The sequence below is a fragment of the Enhydra lutris genome, unplaced genomic scaffold (assembly GCF_002288905.1).
Source record: "Enhydra lutris kenyoni isolate GAN:26980312 unplaced genomic scaffold, ASM228890v2 scaffoldscaffold49, whole genome shotgun sequence".
Lineage (NCBI taxonomy): Eukaryota > Metazoa > Chordata > Mammalia > Carnivora > Mustelidae > Enhydra > Enhydra lutris.
Genome location: NW_019154133.1, coordinates 3,749,059 through 3,771,705, shown reverse-complemented (window position 1 = coordinate 3,771,705; position 22,647 = coordinate 3,749,059). Strand labels below are relative to the sequence as shown.

At 45.7% G+C, this 22,647-nt stretch overlaps 1 protein-coding gene across 1 annotated transcript in view; it reads right to left on the bottom strand.

Moving 5' to 3' along the window:
* The window catches only part of LOC111156845 (zinc finger protein 704), a 226,171-nt gene that overhangs the window by 12,816 nt on the left and 190,708 nt on the right, over nt 1–22,647 (bottom strand). Inside the window, exons 5-6 of the mRNA XM_022517945.1 lie at nt 20,488–20,726; nt 4,276–4,376 (exon numbers count right to left, since the gene is read on the bottom strand). Coding sequence (XP_022373653.1) covers nt 4,276–4,376; nt 20,488–20,726 — 340 coding nt within the window. The remainder of the gene's footprint in view (nt 1–4,275; nt 4,377–20,487; nt 20,727–22,647) is intronic.

Genomic DNA, 22,647 nt, shown 5'->3' with positions numbered 1-22,647 from the left:
ACAGGAAGATCACGCAGCAGAGAGCAGCACGCCGCTCTGGGGTGGGCAGGCCGGTGTTTTCTACCCACGGCTAAGAGGCCCGTGGCTGGTGCTCAGCGCGCTGGGGAGAACAGAGACAGAGGCAAGATGGCGCAGGGCTTCGTAGGCCTCGGAATGTCTTTGCACGTTGTTCTCAGTGCGATGGAAGCCAGGGGGCTTGTGGAGCATCTAAGGTGCTTTAGGATCACTCTGGTGAGTGTCTGGAAGACAGGGGACGGGGGCAAGAGCGGGAGGTGGGCAAGGAGGCTGTGGCCAGTGATCATCCAGATGACCGTTGGCAGTGTCTGGGCAATGGAAGTGACCAGACGTCCAATCTGGGTTGTATGTTGAAGGTTAGGAGTCAGGACATAACTCCTCACTGTGAGGTCCTCTATGCTCCCTTGGGAGTGTATTCATTTTATTTAATTCACTTTACTTATTTATTTGGCACATTTCTGTAATTTTTTTTTAAACCCTCATCACCTCCCTAAGACTGGGATTCTCCAGGGCTATGTCTTATTCGTTCTGTGTCCCTCCACACATATCGATGTATCCAGCACACAGTAGGTGCCTATTAAAGGTTGAATGGATGAAGCTGAGGCCCTTGTAACACAGTGATTATCAGCATTAATCCTGGAGTCAGGTTCCCCAGGTTCGAATCCTGACACTTTCAGCCATGAGTGGGACGGGACAGCTTCCATGGCCCAGGGCTTCTGGCTTCTCACAGACGAAATGGGGATAATCGTGGTGCCTGCTTTTATGAGAACTTTTGGTGAGAATTTTGTGTGTATTAATAAATACTCAGGGTTTAGATGTGTGCTTCACACATCAGAAACACTGAGTGTTTATTGAATTAAATAAAACTATTTACATTAAATTAAATTTAAATTTAAATAAAGTTGAGGGCACCTGGGTGGCTCAACTCTTTTCCCTCTCCCACTCCCCCTGCTTATGTTCCTTCTCTCACTGTGTCTCTCTCTGTCAAATAAATAAATAAAATCTTTAAAAAATAAAATAAAATAAAAAAGTTGAAGTTAGAAGGCCTCAATTTTTACTATCACCCAGAGAAATATCTTCTTGGTGTTTTCAAAGTTCTCCCTGAGACATGGGCAATTGTTTTGTTTACTCAAACAGAAAGTTTTGAGTAAAATAAAATAACTGTCCATCTCTTTATTTTATTTTTTAAGAGATTTTATTTATTTGTCAGAGAAAGAGAGAGCACAAGCAGGCAGAGTGGCAGGCAGAGGAGGCAGAGAGAGAAGCAGGCTCCCCACTGAGCAAGGAGCTGGATGCGGGGCTCCATCCCTCATCCATGACCTGAGCGAAGGCAGCCGCTTAATGGACAGAGCCACCCAGGTGTCCCATCAGCACCTTATTTAAAAAAACTATTTTTTTACTTTAGTTAGATGACTTTTCTTAAGCCTGTTGTTTCCCCCCTAAGATTTTATTTATTTATTTGAGGGAGAGAGAGAGAGAGAGAGAGAGAGAAAGGGTGCAAGCTGTGGGGGAGGGGCAGAGGCAGAAGGAGAAGCAGGCTCTTGGCTGAGCAGGGAGCCTGATTGTGGTGGTGGGGGGCTCTATCCCAGGACCGTGGCATCATGACCTGAGCCAAAGTGAGATCTTTAATGAACTAAGCCACCCAGGCTTAGTTCACCTGTCCATCACCTTAGAAAAGATTTATTCAATTTGTTAATTTCTGGACAAGTGGTGCACATCTAGCAATCTTTTTTTTTTTTTAAGCAAATTGGTTTTATAGGATGGCCTCTGTACACTCCCATCCATGAGGTACCCCCAAATTTCATATCCAGCAGTAGTAGATCACTCACTTGGAATAAACTCCACCCCACCCCCCACTTCCAAGCCCTCTCCTCCGCCTTTCTGTCTGGTCAAATCCGCAGCTTCTCCCAGCCTTGTCCCATTTCCCCTGAGCTCTCAGGCCCAGGCGTCTGGGGAGGTGTCTCTGTACTGTACCAGGTCTGGCAGGGTTTGGCTTTCTGACAAGCATACCATTAAAGACCCCAGAGAGTGGGCCCAAGAATGTGCCCCTGTTCTATTCCTGTCCCCACTTCCTTTCCAGAAAAGGGCAGGCTGAGTTGCTACTAATAGACACACACAGGCCTAGGGGAAATCGTGTGTCCCACACGGGGATAAATCAGGATCAGCCCCTGCTGTACAAGAGGGCAGGGACATTGAAGAGAAAAGCAGTATATTTTTTATACTTTTGGTGTGTACTGCAGCCGTATCAGATGTGATACATATTTTGGGGAGGGGGGGCTTTGGTATGCTCCCTTTCTCTCTCCATCAGCCAACATTCATTAAAAACATTCCATCATCTTATATCACATAATTGAGCTCATGGATTAAAGCAAAGGTGATTTCCCTCTCCCAGCCGGTAGGAGAGCTGAGGCCCCGGGCTGCGGATTCACACAGACAGGCCTCGGAGCTCCGCTCTCCCAGGCCCACCCCGTGGCGGCGGCTGGCAGGGCTGGGAATCCTAATTCACCAAGGCAATTTTAAGAGCACAGTGTAAAAAGGGAATCCTAGGGAAGCCAATAGTAGCGGCTGCGTTTTGAATTTTACCCACCGTGAGAGCAGCCTGGGAGCTCAGAGACAAATCGTGAGATGCCACTTACCGTCTATAAATACATAGCCTTGGCAGGCTTCTTCGAGGTACTCAATAGGATTCGGTTTTCTGGGCAGATGGACTTTAAAACAAACACCCTCACTCCTGATTATAGCTTCGGGAGTTTTTTCCCCTAAACCTTTAAATAACTGAGCTATTTACATTACAAGTGGTCCTGACAATGAGGTTTGAGGGGAGACACTGCAGGATTTCCTTCTCAGGAGACCTCAGGAACAGGAGTGAGGGTGTTCTGCCTTGTGGGGTTTTGGTGTGGTATTTCTTGGAGGGTGAAGGGAGACAGCCCCTCTGGCAAGGGGAGCAGAAGCCCAGCCTTGCTGCACCATGCCCACAGTGCTCTGGAACCTTCTGTGTGCTATCCTCTGGAAGGGTCTAGCTGTGTCGCCAAACCGGGAACACTACGGGGAAGCGTGTTGGATCCCTGCTTCTCTCTATAGTCCTTGAAGGAGCCCACCTGCACAGAGCCACCGAGTCACCTTAGAACCCATTTTCATTTTCTTTTTTTTTCTTTATGATTTTATTTATTTGACAGACAGAGATCACAAGCAGGCAGAGAGGCAGGCAGAGAGAGAGGAAGGAAGCAGGCTGCCTGCTGAGCAAAGAGCCCGATATGGGGCTCGATCCCAGGACCCTGGGATCATGACCTGAGCTGAAGGCAGAGGCTTTAACCCACTGAGCCACCCTGGCATCCCTTGTTTTCTTTTTATACCACTTTTGTATGGATGATGAATTTTCTAAATTTGTCCCTTGCTGGGCAGGGTGACTCTAGTGTTTATTTCTCAACATCACCTTGTTGAAAGGACTCCTCTGTCCAACCATTTGGGGACTTGGTCATGCGTTTGCATTTGCCTTATACACACTGGTTATACCATACAGCCTCCCGAGGTGCTTCCACATCCGATGTCCCTGGGCAGGAGAGACCCAGAGACTAAGGGAGAAGGCTGCTGAACCTCCACTGCCCCGCAGGTGGGACCCCCTTCATAGCCGCTGCTGGAAACTTTGTGTTCTCTTTCCTTAGAAAGGTTTTTACATAACACGGGGAAAAGCATAGAGTGGACACATAAAGGGCTTATTTGAGCAACAGAAAATGATGGAGCCAACTCATCAGCTAACGTAAGCGTAGAAACCACAGCACTGATTGACACAGTGGTTCTTAAGCCCTTCTAAGGCCATATATATGCTTTTGAGGCTCAAAGTCATGAATACTCTGCCTTGGGAAAAAATGCATATTTAATTTGACAGACAATTTCAGGGGCTCCAAGGAACCTGTCCTACCCTTGCATTTTATATTTTTCAGACCGCTCTCACACATATTTTATATTTGGACCCTTACACAGGGCTGATTTTACTATTGGTCTCATTGTCGGGGGTACGGAGGCTCACAGCAGTGACTTGCCTAAGGTCACTCAGCAAGTAAACTGGGGAGGCTTTGCAAGGTTAAATCCACATTCTTCCCACTGTGCCATGCTGGCCTGCGTGATCGGAGTGGACATCCCTGCAGGGACTAGGAAGATCAAGCAGGCCCAGTCTCTATTCCTGTGTCATTTCTTAGTGTGGGTGGCCCTCGATGGAGCTCAAGGCGGCCAAAGCAAGCCCTGAGGGGAGGACTGCCTTACCCAAGATGAATGGTCCGTATGTGTTTCTGGATGCCCACCGCCGTGCTCAGCACCTTCCCGCAGTTCTTCCAGAGGCATTTGAACATCACCTTCATAGAATTCTGTAAACAGGAGAAAGTTACATTAAAATGAAAACTAGCCCATCAGCATTTTCTGCCGACCCAACACATTTTTTCCCCTTCGTTAGAAAAGGAACAACTTGGGCGCCTGGATGGCTCCGTTGGTTCAACATCTGCCTTCAGCTCAGGTCATGATCCCAGGATCCTAGGGTCGAGTCCTGTGTTGGGTTCCCCACTCAGGAAAGGAGGCCTGATTCTCCCTCTCCTCTCCCCCTCCCTCCTGCTTGTGGTCTCTCTCTTTCTCTCTCAAATAAATAAATAAACACCCCCCACCCCCACCAGAAAAAGAAAAGTAACAGATTGCAGTGCCTGGGTGACTCAGCTAAGTGTCCGACTCAATTTTGGCTCAGGTCATGATCTCATGGTTGTAGGATTGAGCCCCACGTTGGACCAGGTGCTCAGCAGGGACTCTGCTTCAGATTCTCTTCCACTCCTTCTCCCTCTGCCCCTCCACTCTGCACTCTCTCTCTCCAAAATAAATAAATAAATAAACAAACAAACAAATAAATAAATCTTTTTTTTTAAAAGGTAACAACTTCCCATCATCTTGACATAATGCAGCATACCATTTTAGGGAACCCCCCTATTCCGCCAGCTGGTGAGGAGCTTGGTGACCTCAGACATTTTTCTGCAACCTTCATGGATTCTAAATTGCCCTGAGTATTTAGTTCACTTTCATTACGGTGGTCACAATGTCATTTAGGTGTTAATGACGGTATCTAACATCCACTGTGCACTTACCACATGCCAAGTGCTGTTACAATAGTTTACCTCATTTAATTCTAAGAAACAGATACTATCATTGCCATCATTTACAGATTCATAGAAAGTGTCAGTAAACCAGTAAACCAGTAAAAAACCATAGAAAGTGAATAAACCAGCTTCTAGCAAAGCTGGGAATGCTGGGAGCTGAGCACCAGGAACCGCCCCTTTCTATCAGGACACAATGACACCTTCTTTTCAAGGGTCTCAGTGTCTTCCCCAAATAGTCCAGCACAGTGACTGAGTGCAGTGAATTTGTTTTTTTGTTTTTTAAAGATCTTATTTATTTGACACAGAGAGAGAGAGAGAGACAGTGAGAGACAGAACATAAGCAGTGGGAGTGGGAAAAGCAGGCTTCCCGCTGAGCAGGGAGCCCAATGTGGGGCTCGATCCCAGGACCCTGAGATCATGACCTGAGCCGAAGGCAGACGCTTAATGTCTGAGCCACCTGGGCATCCCTGAGAGCACTGATTTTGGACTTACTCAAGTCCTTGGCTCCTTTATTTAGTAAGTAGGAACAATAACAGTACCTGTCTCAGAGGGATATTATGGGATTAAACGAGGTCATGAAAGTGAATCCTTTGGCATAACACCAACAGGAGTAATTATTCAACAAGTGGTCATTGTTATGGTATTGCTAGGATTAGACTTCCTGAAATGAATTTGACAGGAGATTAGTTTTCTCCAGAGAAGGCCCTTGTCCTTGGGATGCTGCCACTTTGCTGATTATTCCCACAGGCCTGGTGACGGTCACTTCTGTGTGCTCCCCGAGCCCCATTTCCTTTTCATCCTGAACACACAGTGAGACCTCATTTCCCAGCCCCCCTTGCTGTCAGGTGGGGACGTGTGACTGACTTAGCACTAACAGCCTGTGAGCGGAAGTGATAGCTACTCCTTCTATGACTCGTCTCTAAACTACGGGGCAGTGCCATTTTCAGCCCTGGCCGCTGACTAGATGCTGAGGAAACTCAACCACTCAGGGGACCCACTTGATCAGGGGTTCTTAATCTTTTGTTTGCTATGCACCTGTGGAAACTAGTATTTTTTATGAAAAAAAACACAGAGAAACACAAAGAAGAGCAAGCGTATTGAAATAGTTACCCAAATATTAAAAATATTTTGCGATATGGTTAGTACTCTTTAATGAACATATCGAATAACAAGGTCTTGAAGTAAGTTTAAGAACTATCATAATTTCAAAGTCGTGTTAAGCCTAAATGATATTTCATGGTTTCTGCTAAAATTATAATGGGATATGAAACTACTGATGCTTTCTATTGGTAGTAAAATCACAGGAGGCACTAGTATTGTGCTTTTATGCTATCATTCATACCTGCAGGAGATGCTGAATTATAGTTAAGAGTTTAATGACAGTGAAAATACACTTTTTTCCCACTCCAAGTTCACAGGTCCTCTTGAATTCTGTCCAGCCTTTTGGGGACTGTGGACTGCAGGTTAAGAATCCCTGCATTAGGAAGAAGGAGCCCAGGTCCCTGAAGGACTGTGTGGGCCCATCCCACCTGACCTGCTTGGATTGTGACATCCGAAATAAATAAACCTTTATGGTGTTACGCCACTGAGGTTTGGAAATCGGCTGTTCCAACATAAGCCTACTCTTACCAATAAACATTGTGGCGGTGACACCTTCCCTGAAGTGATGGGATTGATGCAGCTTTGTTTACAGGTCCAGTAGGATTTCTGCCATCAAGCCCATGTGGGGCCCACCAGTAGTACATCGCTGTTCTACAGGGCAATCATTTACACATTTAGAAGATGACTCATTTAGGTATTACCAATGGGATTAGTATCCTGATCCTACCACTGCCCACTCCCCACACCCCTGAAGACTTTTTATACATTTCTCAACGGGAAAGACACTTGGAAACTTCCAGAACTGAGGAGTATTTCTGGGTGCTGGGGAATGGCCACTTTCAGCATGGCGTGTGGAAGGAACATCATAGCAGCCGAGGGCTGCAGGTCAGCTTGAGTGGACTAGCGACAGCAGGAGCCAGGCAGCCTGCCGTGTCCCCGAGGCTCTGCCTTGTGGGCTGGCATTCATGACCCCACAAGCCAGCCGTTCCCGCCTCAGGGCCTGGGTGTCCCCAGCAGCTGGGGGATGCTGGCCGCAGGCTGCTCTGAGCTACACAGGAGCTGGAGCTGGAGAAGAAGCGTGTGAAGGAACCTGGGAAGCAAACACATACTTAGGTGACTCGAAAGGACACAATCCTGATGAGTCTGCGTTTATTCTAAGGGGACAGTTCACAAATCTCAGGCTCCCTGATCTCCTTGGGCCACTGAACTAAACTCACGGGCTGTAGGGTGAACCAAAAGGGGAGAGTTTCAATCCTACGCCTCAGCCCCAAAGGTTCACAGGAAGGAACTCTGCCTGGTCTTTTGTATTCCGAGCAGAGAATGACTTAACAATCTTAATGAACAAACCCTCACACCATGAGGGCTTTTTACCCACTTTTCAAACAATGAAGCTAAACTATTAAAAAATCTCATCCACTTAAGGGAATTAATGACTCAAACTGAAATTACATGCACCTGAGAGTCCAAATGTCTGCTTGGAAATAAAGTCATGATCGATGAAAACACTTTTTGTTTCATTCCAAACCTTTCTGCCGTTGGTGTTCTTTGATTAATGAAACCAAAGAGCTATTTAGCTAGGAATAGTCCACGTGCCGGGGATAGAGGAGGAAAAAAAAAGAGAGAGAAAAAAAAACTGCTCTCCAGGAACTTACATGCTGGTGGGGGAGGACAGAAAAGTTAATAGATGGTGACTGCATCAGCTGTGGAAAGTTTTCTGGAGAGGGATGTGGTGGCTGTAGGTCAGAGAAGGCTTCTAGAAGGTGACTTTTGAGCTGGGACCTAAAAGTTGGAGCAGCAGATAGTCATGCTAAGAGCTGGAGTTTTCCAGGAGAAAGAGGAAGAGATTTTGGCACATTGGAGGGCCAGAAAGAACAGCGAGTTTAGAAGGAAATGAGAGAGAGAGAGAGAGAATCATCTGAGATAAGGCAGACAGACAAGGAGGGCCGGATTATGAGGGTCTTGTAGGTGACAGTAAGGAATTTGGAATTTATTCTAAAATAAAAGAGAAGGTACTGAAGGGGGTTAAGCAGGGGATTGATATTATATGATTATATGATTTAGGTTTTAAAAAAAATCATTCAGGGGCAGCTGGGTGGCTCTGTCGGTTAAGCATCTGCCTTCCACTCAGGTCACTATCCTGGGGTCCTAGGATCGAGCCCCGTATCAGGCTCCTTGCTCAGCAGGGAGTCTGCGTCTCCCTCTCCCTTGGCCTGTCTCCCCGACTTGTGCACTCTCTCTCTCTCTGAAATAAATAAAATCTTTTAAAAAAACTATCACTCATCTTGGGGAGAGAGCAACAAGGTCGCCTGTGTTATGCTACCGCAGGTCAGAGAACATGGTGGATGGAAGCAGGCTGGCAGTGAGCACGGATAAAGCAGACACATTCAAGATATGTTTTGGAGGCAGATCCAACAGTGCTGGCTTTGGGTTGAATACGAGGAGTTGTACAATGTCGAGGCCAGGTATATGATGGTCTTAAAGACGACTTGCATAGCCAGGCAAATTGTGGTTCTGTTTTGAATATATTGATTTAGAGATAACTATTGTAGATCAGGAAGAGGTGGCAGGTACGGCACTGGACATGTGAGCCTGGAACTTAGGGAAAGTCAGGGCTAGAGATGGACATCTGGAGTCCGGGGCTGAAGGATTACTTAAAACTTAGGTCTGGATGAGATCAGGCAGGGAAAAATGCAACTAGAGATGGGTAGAAGGCCCAGGACTCTGTAGCTTCCAGTATTTTCTACTGGGGAGAGACAGCAGGAGCAGAGAGAGAGAGAGAGAGCAAGAGAAGTCAGAGAGAGAGAGAGCTAAAGACAGAGAGAGCAGGAGCAGTCAGAGAGAGACAGAGCCGAATCAAAGAGAGAGAGAGAAAGAGAGATTGAGAGCAGGAACAGTCAGACACACACACACACACACAGAGGAAGAGCAGTCAGAGAGAGAGAGGGGGTAAGTCAAGACAGTGCAGTATTAAAAAAAAAAAAAAAAAAAAGACAGTGCAGTATTATGGCACAGGTAGAGGAAAGGGTTCAAGAAGGAAGATATGGCCAACAGCGTTGAACGCATGCTGGGGAGAGTCCATGGAGGTCTAACATGGCAGCTGTCTGAGGCCCAGACAAGAGCAGTTTTCACAAATTAGTGGGGAAGGAAGTCAGACTGCCTAGGGACGGAGAGTAAGTGCGGTTGAAGGAAGTGAAGAGAGTAAGGACCGCCCTCTTCAAGAAAGGTGGCGGGTCGGATCTGCGAGCAGTAAAGGGAAAGTTTGTAAAGACGAGTGATACTGAAGTGGATTTTTATGCTGATGGGAACAGTTGCAAAGGGAGAAGAGACGGACCCTGCCGCAGAGATGCGGGGGTGGGGGTGGGGGCCACAGGGGCTGAGGCCCTGCAGAAGAAGGAGGACCCGGCTCTCCTGCCTCCAGCCTGGCTGGGAGCGCTGCCCTGGATGGCAGCAGGGCGGTCCTCCCCTGGAACAGAGGAAAACCAAGGAATGGATGTAGATTCAGTGAATTTGCTGATTTAAAAAAAGGCATTCCTGTCTGAATGCTTCTAATTTTTCAGTGAGGTAGGAAGTGAGGTCAAAGTGAAGGGCGGAGGGGGGAGGCTCTGTGGGAGCTTTGAGGGGAGCAGAGAAGGCTGACATGGGGCTTTAGAGACCGGGAAAGCACCAGCGAGGCATATGATACTATTTTCAGATTCATAGGGGGGAAACCAGAACCCCAAAATTAGGAGACAGATCCAGTGTCCCTGGATGGTTCCTATCAATGAGTCAGTTACACAACACCAGAGCCAAATTCCTTCTACGTCTTAGGAATTTTTTAAAGGTTCAAATTGCTGATTGTTTTAGGAAATGACTATCATACTGGTATTTTTGTGCATAACAAGTATTATTGATAAGGTTGCTGTTCATAGTCCTTGCAGGAATAAGTCAAACATTTGTTTATTTAAGTTGATAAGCAGTCAAGCTCAGTACTGATTATAGAAAAATGTCACTGGTATAACTCCTTCCATTTGTTAGGAGGAAACAGCAGATACAGGGCTATCAAATACAAAAGCTACAACAAAGCTGACCAAGACCCTCTCTAAATCCCTTGGAATTGGGATAACTGCTAATTGTTTGAGCATCGTCTCCTCAATCACACCCTCACTTCCATGGACCCCTGCTAAGGGCTCCACGGAAATCTGTTACCCAAAGAAAAGTTGGTAATGCATATGAAAAGTGATCAACTTTGCTTCCTCTTTGCTTTTTTCTTTTGCTGGGTTTCCAAGAAACTTGCCGGGGCTGGACTAAATAGTTTAGATCATGGGAAGCTCTCTGAGAGTAGGAACCATGATTTCTTGCCCAACACTCACTCTACTCCTGTGCCTAACATAAACTAGCAATTAGAACTTGTTGTGTTGAATCTTGGGAATGTTGTGCTTTGGGGCCTCAGCAATGAGCCATATTTGAGACGTCTTAATTTACTTAAGCATTTTGGAATGTAGTAAATAATCGATGTTCAAAGGATGTTTGTCAAAAAGATGGTTGTTTTGTGGAATTCAAGAAGATTTCCCAGTGTGATTAACACTTGATTATCTTACATGGCTGTAAATGAACTTCTCAGTGTAGGCCCATGGCAAGCGTGGTGAACACTGAATTCTAGATGGCTTTCTCTCCACTCCATATAGTACTTTTTCCTTCCAGTCTCACACACCCTGCACTGATAAGTACTTGAAGAAGGTCTAAGTTCACCAGAAGAAAATGGAAAATGTGCAACAGGGAAAATGACTGTCTAATTTATAACGATTTGGGTCATTAGCAAAAGCCATCGGAAGGCCTTTATGCAATATTACACTCCAGATGTATAGAGAAAGTTCTTGCTGATTTGCAAGGTGGTTGCAAATGTGGACTCGGAAGCATGATTATATATGGTGGGGAGATCTTTCACTGTATTTGGGGAGGGGGCACTCCCAAACCCCTTCAGGGAGGGAAAGCTCTACTTCTCCTTTTTTGGCATTTCCTTTCAATAATGTCTTTCATTTATTATCCCATTTTATCCCAAACTGCCAGAGCTCTGCCTTTATAAGTTACACATGCATAGATATTTGTTATCTCTAAATTTAGGAGCAGACTAAGCTTTGGAAGCACTTAATCATTTTGACCCAATTGAACTTTTAGGGATTTATCCTAAGAAAATCATTTGACATGTCTGCCAAGTGATGTGTATCAAGATGATCATTGCACGGATTTTTAGTCTAGCAAGAAATCCAAAATCATCTCAAGGTTACTAACTGAGGGAATTATGGGGAGATTGGTTAAATTAATTTCATATAACTGAAAATTAAGGAATCTTAAAAATGAAGTTGCAAGAAAAGCTTCTTTGACATGAGAGAACAAGTTCCCATTGCAGAAGGGAATTGCTGATACTTCCTCTTGGTCTCTACAGGCTCCCACAACTCCCTTCTCCACCCAAGTCAGTGCTTGGAGGCTCAACTTTATGCATCAGTGGGTCCCCTTGCCCACTGGTTTGGCCAATGAGAGGCACTGACAGGAGGTGAGGAGGCAAGAGGAGAGACCGGAAGGCAAGAGGGTAGGGATTCCCTCAGCTTCCTGTCTGCCTGGCCACAGGTGGGCAGTGGCTACATTTCTCCTCCCAAAACTAACACTTCCGGTGATATTTTCAGTTTCGGTATGCCCCTAGGTTCTGGCAGCCCCTCTGGTTGCCTCTTCAGGCTTAGGGGTTGGTAATGTTGTTAGTTCCGAGGGTACCTTCTTCTGATGTCCCCCAACCCTGTCTACACTTCTGTGGAGAACTTCTTCATTATACTCAGTAACTCCACTGGAGTACACGGCCTGCCTCCTGCCCGAGCCTTGATTGACACTGGGGAAAAGGAGGTTATAAAAGTATATGAACATTATCTTTTTTAAGGGGGAGGATATATAACGCAAATCAACATGTATTATTGCAAGGCAGGAATACTGGGGAGGGGTACCTTCTTTTTATGTTAACCTCCAAATGTAAAAATTATCTTATTTTTAATTTGAAAAAGTCATTTCTTTAAAAAATGGAAGCCACCCTATAACACTTGCTTGAATATTTTGGGAGAATAAAAGGACACTGAAAGGATAATCTCATCTCAAATGGAATCAAGTAGCTTCTCTCTGCACTGGTGAAGGATGTTCTTATGTCAAACCATGAGACCCCTTATGTGGTGATTAAGTACTCGGCAAAGTCCCCTAACTTTCAATTGGTTTCAATGGAAACCAATCCTTAGTCTACAAAGACTACTTGCTGTTATATTTAAACAAAACAAAACAAACCAAACCCCAAACCAACTCAACAACAAGCCATGGGAGGAGGAGAACAGGAAAAAATACCTAAATAAATATTGCCCGGGTTGCCACCTGGGTCCCAGCTCGCCCAAGGAGGTCAAAGCAAGCAAAGTTCCTGGCCAAGGCACAGCGGCCAAGTCTGGACATGCCCATCTGTGCTTCTGCTGTGGCTGCCCCTCGAAGCTCTAAGAGAAAGAAGTTCACAAAGCTGGGGTGTCTGAGGGAGCCGTGGCCACCCTTGGCCAGGGACCACACCGTGCTGGGATCTTCCATACGTTCTCTTCCTTTAACAAGACAACAACCCCCAGAGGAGTGCGGCACACATGTCTGGGGGCTGGGGGGGGGGTAGGTGGAGGGCTGGGGGTAGTGTCTCAGCAGCTTCCAGGCAAGCTCTTGGGAGTCACCCAACTCGGGTGCAGTTGGCTGAAGGATTGGAGACAATTTCCTTCTTTCTTTCCAGCAGTTTCCCGACGGTGTCACACACCAGCCACTTTGGAGCTATAGGCTGAGAGCTCTGCCCAGGGCTTACCTCATCTTTTCTCTGCTTGCCTTTCCCGTGGCAGGGTTCAGCCCTGGTTTTGAATTGTTTCAGACCTGGAATACATTGGAGTAGCTTCTATCTTCCTGAAAGAACTGAGACTGGTCCACAGGTCCGACAAGATGACGGCTGAAGGTCCCTTTCAGTTCCAAGAGCGCAAACGTGGCTGAATTTTGAAGTATTCCATACATGCCTAGCGGTAAGTCCGACTAAAGCCATATTCCAGAAGGGACGCGAACATCACTTTACTGACAGGTTGACCACACAGCAGCCTCGAGTTGATACCAAGCTGCTATTTTGGAGATAATTTTGAAGACCCTCACATGTCTTATGTAGCCATTGAGGTGTATGTATATGTGTACGTGTGTGTACGTGTCTACGTGTGAGCTAGGGGTGGCTGTTCATACATCCAAGCCTCCCCAGAGAGGACCGGGGAGGAACGGGAGCCTTTACTCTTCTGCAGAGATGGTCTGGGCTGTGTTATGCGTGCTTCCTCAGCCTGCCTCCTCGTGGGAGGAACCGGCACTGCTTGGCAGAGGCTCCAATGGCTCTTTGAAGACCAAGAGGTCCCCTCAGACCCTCAGCACCTTCCAAAAGACTGAGAAGCGAACAGATGTATTAAAAATTCAGTAACTGCCTAGAAGCTGGTAGAGTTCCAGTTCTTTCCTTTATTGGGGAAGCTGACTTACACATTTCATCTCAACTTTGGGGCTTTCTTTTGTTATTTGTAAGACAGGAGGACTGAACGAGTAATCTCGGAGGTATGTGAGGTGAGTGCAAAGTGACGGATGAATTCAAATGTGTACCAAACACGGATTCAACATCTCCCATCTAGATGCACTGCTTACAGAGGCTGTGATGAGAAGAAAAATAAAAAATAAAAAGATTTTCATAAGTGGAATCATACAGAATGTCTTCTTTTGTGTCTGGCTACTTAACTCAGCATATTGTTCTTGACATTCACCCCCTGTTTCATGTGTGGGTAGTTTGATTCCTTTTATTGTGGTGTAGTATTCTGTTGAGTGAATAAACCATGATTTTGTTTCTCCATTTACCTGTTTAGGGACATTTGGGTTGTTTGCAGTTTGGAGTGATAATGAATAAAACTGCTCTGAACTACAAGCCTACAAGTCCTTTTGTGGACATACGTTTTCTTATCTCTTAGGTAAACATCTAAGTGGAATGGCTGGGTCAGATGGTAAGCATATATTTAACTTTATAAGAAACTGCCAAACTGTTAAAGTGGTTGGACCATTTTACAGTTCCACCAGCGACGAATGAGCATTCCTGTTGCCAACACATGGGATTTCGTACACCAAATAGTACACTCTGTATGATTCCACTTACTTGAAGTGTGGCAATATGGGAAATGGACCTACAGTGACTGGAGTCAGAGAACTGGTGTTTGTGGGGTCACGGGGGAGGGGAGCATTTACTGCGGACGGGTATGAGGAGTGCTGGCCTCCGTTGGAGCAGTGGTTCCTCAGGTGGAGAAATCAGTCAAAACCCACTGAACTGGGTTCATTTTATTAAAATAGGTTCATTTTATTGTGTGGAAATTATACCTAAATCAACTTGGTTTAAAATGATTTCTAGAACAACAAAAACATTCACGAATTCATAAAAATCCTTATTCATATATTTTCTCAACCAGTGGATTCTTCAAGTGCTCCTCATCTTTGGGATCATCTGGACATTTCTGGAGACGATCAAGTGGTCCTGTAACTTGGAAAGGGTGGGCTACGTGATTTCTGAAGACCTTCGTGGTCCCAGGCTCCAGATCTACTCTATTGCCTGGCAGATTATTCTGGGATCCTGTCACTAAAGTGCTTAGATCTCACTCTTCTGTGTCCTGATCCTCCCTGAAGACAATCCGCTCCCCTGATCTGGCTGGTGATGCTGTGTCATCACCATGAAATCCGTACAGTGTGACCCTGAGCTGCTTTTCTTAGCACCGCCCTCCCCGGCAGCTCTAACAGATGGGTCTATTTCTGGAGCGGAGGTTCTTACAGGAGGCACTCTCTGCTCAGAATTAGTGGGCTAGGAATTAAGTCAGTGTGGAGACTGGCAACGGCTTCTTGGTGAGGGCTTTACGGGTTTGTTTCCTTTTCCGTCATTCACAATTTGAAGTGACTCATTGCTTTTTGGTTCTGAAAGATTGAAAATGCGGAGTGGAGCAAATGACGAATTCATTGTTTACTACTGCACAGTAATTACAGAAGCACCTTATGTTAACTCAGCACTTTTTCTTCCCTGACTCGAGATTCTGCCTAGTCCACGGGTGAAATGGCTCATGGCTAAGACACCTATCAAAATAAGTGCAAACGAAGAAGGCCGGGATGTAGTGATTGTCGTTGAGTTGCGGCTGATGTTCTGAAAGGCGGAGTCCTGAGGCAGGTTTCCTTGTACTGCCCCTGCTTTCTGACCCTGTCACGGTGGCCTCTCTCATGAACCCTAAATAAGTCCAAGGTGGCTGAAGTGGCTGGGGGATGCGGTGTCTTGAGCTGCACCAACACTGATACAGTCAGTGTGGGGACAGAATGGAGAATGGAGGTGAGTACCCCTTGTCTCCACATGCGTGCTTCTCGAATTTCTATTCAGTCCGTTGTCAAGTGGGTGAAAAGGAAAGCAAAATATTAGCACCCAGCAGGCATTGTCTGCATCATCCTCAGAACAACCCCATCGGTGTGGTGCTATCATGATCCATGTTTATAAACGAGGAGACGGGGTCTTAGAGAAGTCAAGCGACTTGCTTACGGTCACCCAAGTATTGGAGCTAGGGTGCCAATTCCAGAGACTGAACTGTTTTATCCTGTTCCGGAACTGGACAAACTCAGAATCCGTCAGAATTAGGAATCTGACATGGACAAAAAGTACACATTAATAAGTAGTTATCAGCACTCCTTCATTTTCTAGAGGTCTTCTGGGATTGATGGTTAACTCCCAAGCCTTCCACAGATTTGTTTTCTTCCAGACTCCCCAGAGCGGCTGTAGCTAGGATCACTGCGTCACCTTGTGGTCGTGACGGGAACTACACGTTCCCTATAGCCCGAGTCCTGGCTTTTTTCTGTGCAGGGAAGTACCTTCCGTCGGTCTGAAATCCCGAAGGAAAAATTCAGCTAACACTGGGCTTGACGCAGTTGGCTGGCTGATCTCCAGGACCGGGAGAAAGAAGCCTTTCATTTCCCTTTCTTGCATTCCCACTACCTTGGCTGAAGATCTTCTTAAATGCAATGGGTACTTCATTCAGGAAGTGAGCCCTGCAGCGGACAGCCTGGAGTTCCGTTCTCCGCCCTCGGATTTTTTTCTGAACCCTCCGCACCCCAGTCCCACCCTGCCACACCATGTTGGCTGTAGCTGCATCTGATTATTTTCTTTCCGTGTTATTCTCCTCAGTGGGCAGAGGGAAATGTGGATTTCTTGAATTAATTTTCTTTAGGAGTTTCATCTTTGCTATTTCAGCCAAGCTGATCTTATCTCTGCCACATTATAAACTACAGGACCTTGGGCAAGTCACATAACCTTAAGGAGCCTCTTCTGCAAAATGGGGTAGGAATATGCCAAGGATTTTTGTGATGATTAAATGAAAGGCTGCATTTAAAAGCACATTGTAAACTGCAACTAAATTTGCAAATGTAGTTGTTCTCTGCAACTGTTTCTTCCTTGCTGCTAGTAGAAAGAGATAATGCCCTGGGGCGCCCGGGTGGCTCAGGTCAAGATATCCTGGTCCTGGGAGGGAGCCCCACTGCAGGCTCTGCTCAGCGGGGAGTCTGCGTCTCCCTCTCTCTCTGCCTCTAATCCCTTGCTCCTGCTTTGTCTCTCTCATGCTGTCTTCTCTCAAATATAGAAGTAAAATCTTAAAAAGAGAGAGAGAGATTGAGAGTGAGTTCCCGGTCTAGGCAATGCATCTCATACTCTCTTCCTCTTTACATAAGAGGAACATGGGTCACCATAAAGGTGAGAGTGAGGTATTCATGTGTGGGGGAGGTGGCAGAAGAGATGAGAGAGCTTCCATAAGGAGGAGGAAAAGCAGGATCACTTCTTCATAATCCCATGGTGGGAGTAGGGGGGAAATGCTGCTTCCCCTGTTCAGGGGTCCAAAATGTCTGTTACAGTGTTGCTACATTCCAGGACACAAGGTTTTAGCGCTTGCACAGCCTCACAACCTTTCTACTTATGGTCACATATAATCTTCTTCATTATCTGGACAGAGGTTTCATAATAGCTGTTTGCCTGGCTTACAGATGAAGTTGACAATCAAAGAGGTGAGATGATTTTCTTAAGCTCTCAGGGTAGCAACATTGATTTCTGTTCAGTGCTCCTCTTACCACATTCTCTCTTTATACCAGGGAACAGGGTCTCCCAAACTTTTTAAACCAGGAGCCACAGTAAGATGCATTTTGCACATTACACACGTTAAGTGTATAATTGAAACAAAAGCATCAAGGAACAACACCTCCCCTGATTGAGTGCAGTGCATCCTACTCTGTCTTATTCATTAAAGACGTGCTATTCACTGCTCATTAAATTGACCCAGAGCCCGCTAGTGGATTGAGACCTGCAGTTTGGAAAATACTGATCTAGAAGATTCTCAAACAATCCCCACAGGAAACGTGACCATCACAATTGCCCATGGTCTCACACAGATTAGGAATCTGAGGGGTTGAAGAGAAAAAATTAGATGAACTCAGAAAGTTTGACTAACTAGAACATATTGGCAAATGGATTGAGCAAATTAACTCTTAGAAATCTTTTGAAATAGGATTTTTAAAACTCTAAGATAACTGCATCACAGTTACTGTGTTTCTGCCACATTCTGAGCACAGCTGTTATCACTCTGATCATTACCGCCTCTTTCTACATCAGTGTCCACCTGCCCAATTTCTAACTTTAAATGAAGCGGCTACACCTCCATTCTCAGGACCTCCATTCTCTGCATTGTGCCTGATGGGTGCACAATAAATATTGGTTCTCTTAATAAATAAATGATTAGCAACCATCCCACATTCTCATTACTCTCACTAGTCAATGTAACTTGAAGTTAAAAAGGCAAGGACTTGATCCATGTTAAGAGCCATGATTTGAAACTGAGTGATTACGAGCCTCAGCCAGAGGGAAAAATCATAAAGAAAGAGGTTGAACAGGGGCGCCTGGGTGGCTCAGTGGGTTAAAGCCTCTGCCTTCGGCTCCAGTCATGATCTCAGGGTCCTGGGATCGAGCCCCGCATTGGGCTCTCCACCCAGTGGGGACCCTGCTTCCCTTCCTCTCTCTCTGCCTGCCTCTCTGCCTACTTGTGGTCTCCATCTGTCAAATAAATAGATAGAATCTTTGAAAAAAAATAATAAAAAAAAGAGGTTGAACATGTTTTTTATTCATGCATTTATTCCTACTATCCAGCATCCTGCAGAATGGGTCTGTGCCCTTCAAATAAAGCCACTTTGTAATTAAGCCCCCCCCCCTTTTCCTTTGGTGACTTGCCTATCCCCTAGCTTAGTTAAAGCCTATAAAATCTACAAGTCTGACCAATGTAACTTAATTGTAATGCGAGAGTGTGAGTTTTGGCTCTTGGCTACATTAGAAATGAAAGGCTGTGGCAGGTTTTCAGCAGTGAACCCTACAAGCGGGGGTATGTGTGTGTGTGTGGGGGGGTGCGTTCTGGGCCGGATTCCTCGCCACAATACCAGGACCTACTGGATGAGATCACACAGATGAGCTCAGAGAGAAAGTCTGTGCAGCCAGAGGCAAAAGGACAAGCCTTGGGTCCACATGGCTGTCTTGCTTGCAGGTTCCCACTGACACAGGTGGCAGCTTCTCTCCCTGATGAGTCAAGCAAAGACTCAGATTCCCCGGGGACCCACAGGAGGCTGGAGCAACTCCAGTCCCCCTGCCCCACGGAGAGGTGTGTGAAAACAGCAAGCCTTCACGCCACCACCTCTGGGAAGGACAGGAGACTGAAGGAACACTCCGTTCTCCAAGAAGAGTGTGTGCTTATACAACGTCCACTGTCACACATGCCGAAGGATGCTAAGAGAGATGCAGGGAGGGACAGTTGGATCCATGCCATCTCTTTGTTTTGCTCTTTGAAATGAATTGGGGGGATAAAAAAGGTTGCACTGCAGCCCTCAAGGTTTGGCTTTGGATTTTCATTTGTAAATTACCATGAATAAATGAAGCTACTGATAACCAATTAAAAGACTAAAATGTAAAATAATGGTCTCATATATATATATATATATATATATATATACATATATATATATATAGTGATTTAAAAAATAATGTTAAAGTGTTTTCTAGATATAGTAGTATGGCTTTATTCCAGGAAATAGAAATTCTTTTGAAAAATTGGGAGCCAACATAATGATTTAAATGTATGTGAAGAAAATGAAAAGAATGTGAGCTGGAGGTCCAGGCAGACTTGTGTTTGAACGACTGCTCTGGCCCTTTCTAACCTGCATGACAGGGGTGAGTTGAATGCAAAACCCCTTGATTGTCAACCTCCTCATATTGAAATGGGAAAATAATACTCATGGTGCAGGACTGCTGTGAGGATTACATAAAGCTATAATCAGGGGCTCAGTGGGTTAAAGCCTTTTCCCTCCGTTCAGGTCATGATTCTAGGGTCCTGGGATTGAGCCCCACATCGGGCTCCCTGCTTGGCAGGGAGCCTGCTTCCCCTTCTCTCTCCCTGCCTGCCTCTCTGCCTACTTGTGATCTCTCTGTCAAATAAATAAATAAATAAACAAAAATCTAAAAAAAAGATAAAAGCTATAGTCACTTAACTTATTAAATCAATTCATTGGTTCTCCCTTTTCTCTTTTAGTGGAGTAAATATGTACTTTTTAGTATATAAATACACACATATGTTTATATGTTTTCTGGCATGTATGTTTCTACTGGTTTTATAAAAATAAGGCGCAAATATTCTTCCCAACAACACTTTGGGGCTTACTGAAGCAGAAAAGAGAAAGATATAATACCAATTTTATTTTACAGATGAAAAAATTAAGTCCCAACGAGAGAGTGAATTAATTACCAGACCAAGCCTGAAGTACAATTTTCTAACTTCCAAATGCTGGTTAGTCGTAGAATACCTGATGTTAATTCCTATTCCAGTGCAGCAACTGACAGAGGATGGGGTCGGTGGGCGGGGAGGGGATGTGTTCTTGGAAGAAACATTATCAATGACTTGGTCATTTTTGTTTTTAATCATGACCCTTCATTTATTTTGAACCGTCAGAGAACATCAGAGGGGAGCAGGGGCCGATTCTGTCTGTCCCACCCGGCGTGGGGTGGAGGAGAGCCGCATCAGCCCCCCTAGGCTCACACAGGCCCTTGGAAGGTGGACATTCCTGCAACCCAACCCAAACACGGTGTGGCCCACACACCAACCTTTCTTTTCCTGGGGATGGGCTCGTCAAAAAGCAGGTTGCTGGCCTCTGCCTCGTCGATGCCGTCGTCCTGCGGCGGCTGCGGCGCGGGGCTGCGGAAGGGCTTGAAGCTGTCAGCGGACAGCGGCGGCGACGGGGTGGACGGGTTGGACTGGTCGCTGGGGGCGCTCCAGCTCCAGTAGCCGCTGCTGCTGCTGGAAGGTACGCCTCCTCCCTCCTTCCAGGATCCGCTGAGGCCCTCTGTCCGTGCACACAAACACAGGGTCAGTAGGAGCCTGGGCTGCACTGTGGGGGGGGAGGGGGGTGTCAGAGGCAATGGGGGCAGCGGGGGACTCCATGCTCTGCTCATGAAAGCGCTTGCAGCCCACTCGACAGTTTGCAACGGTTGGGGATGTAAGATGTACTCTGAACCTCAAAAAAAAACCTACAAAAAAAATCCGCGTTGCTTTACAGTTTATAAACATGTAGCTATTTTCATCACACAACAGGTTTTTCTCAGTTTTTTGATGTGTGGTGTTTTGTTCAACACTAGTTTCTCAGGATAACAGTGGAGATTAGATGAAAAAAAAAAAAAAAAGAAGATGTTCTTGTTTACAAAGTCTGGGGAGCGCCTGCCTTTCTAAGAAAGAACTCATGGGCAGCTGTCTTCCCCACCCCCATCCCGGATTTTAACTTTTCAAAAGAAATTTCTCATAGGTCTGTGATCCTTGCATTACACTTATAGAAAAAGTCCAAGATTGAAGAGTCAAAGGGACTAATTTCCAGATAGTTACCTACGGCCATCTACCTTATACTAACAGCTGCTTATTCTAACAAATAACAGTGCCTTACAATCGGTGAGTGTTTTACATCTCGCGGAGATCCTTCACAAGATCTCGAGCATTCTCACGACATCTGTCTCTCAGAGTAAGGACAGTCATGCCTATTTTACAGATGGAGATCGTGAGGCAGCTGGAAGTTCAGTGACTTGCTGCGTGACTGGTGTGGAACTTGGGTGGGTGCTGGGACCAAATCCTGGTCTACCCGTTGGTCTTCTCCTTTATGAGTGTGTTGTGAACAGCCTCTTTTGTCTCTAGCAAAACTGAGGTCAGAGGAGGATTTATTGGTAATAATTCCTGGTAAGACTGGTGTTGAATTTTACCTTTCCACCTGTGGGGAAACATTATAAAATGTTTGCTAGTGTAGAGAGATCTTTGCCCAGTTAGAATGTCTTGGGCCTGTCCTCATGCAATGAATGTTTTTAGCAAACCACTGAAGATTTGCTTTACCTTTCAAGATGCCCAATCTTAATGAGCATTTGTATAATTCTATTTTCTTTTTTTTTTTTTCAAAGATTTTATTTATTTATTTATTTATTTTTTTGACAGAGAGGGAGAGCGAGAGAGGGAACACAAGCAGGGGGAGTGGGAGAGGGAGACAAAGGCTCTCCGCCAAGCAGGGAGCCTGACATGGGGCTCAATCCCAGGACCCTGGGATCATGACCCAAGCAGAAGGCAGAGGCTTAACGACTGAGCCACCCAGGCACCCCTCTACTTTCTTTTTAAAGGATGATTTCTCCTTCATATTTATGTACATTTTGAATATATTAAAGCTATATTCTAAGTACAAAGGAGAAAAAGTCTCAAAATACCTCATTAAAAAAATGTTGCTAATGGGACACCTGGGTGGCTCAGTTGTTAAGTGTCTTCCTTCAGTTCAGGTCATGATCCTCTAGGCCCATGTTTGTTGTTGGGCTCCCTGCTCAGTGGGGAGCCCGCTTCTCCCTCTCCCTCTGCCCCTGCTTGTGTTCCCTCTCTCACTGTATCTCTCTCTGTCAAATAAATAAATAAAAATCTTAAAAAAATTGTTGCTAACGTCTGTGTAATTTGTAATGAAGGGAAACAGTAGACTAGCATTCAGGGAGAAACTTCTTAACCATCTTCACATAATTAGAGTGCTAGCGTATTCCTCAGCTATGTCAGACCAAGAGTTCTCTTGGTGGACCGAAGTTTGAGGCGGAAATAGCAGAGGAAGTTCCCCATCTCATTAAAGCAAAGGCTCTGACAGAATCCAGGGGTCATTTATGCAGGCTCACACCTCGACAGCCGCAACAAAACTAAATTAGCATCTCACCCTCACAGTCTACACAGAGACTGAGGCACTGACAGGACCGAGTCCCCGA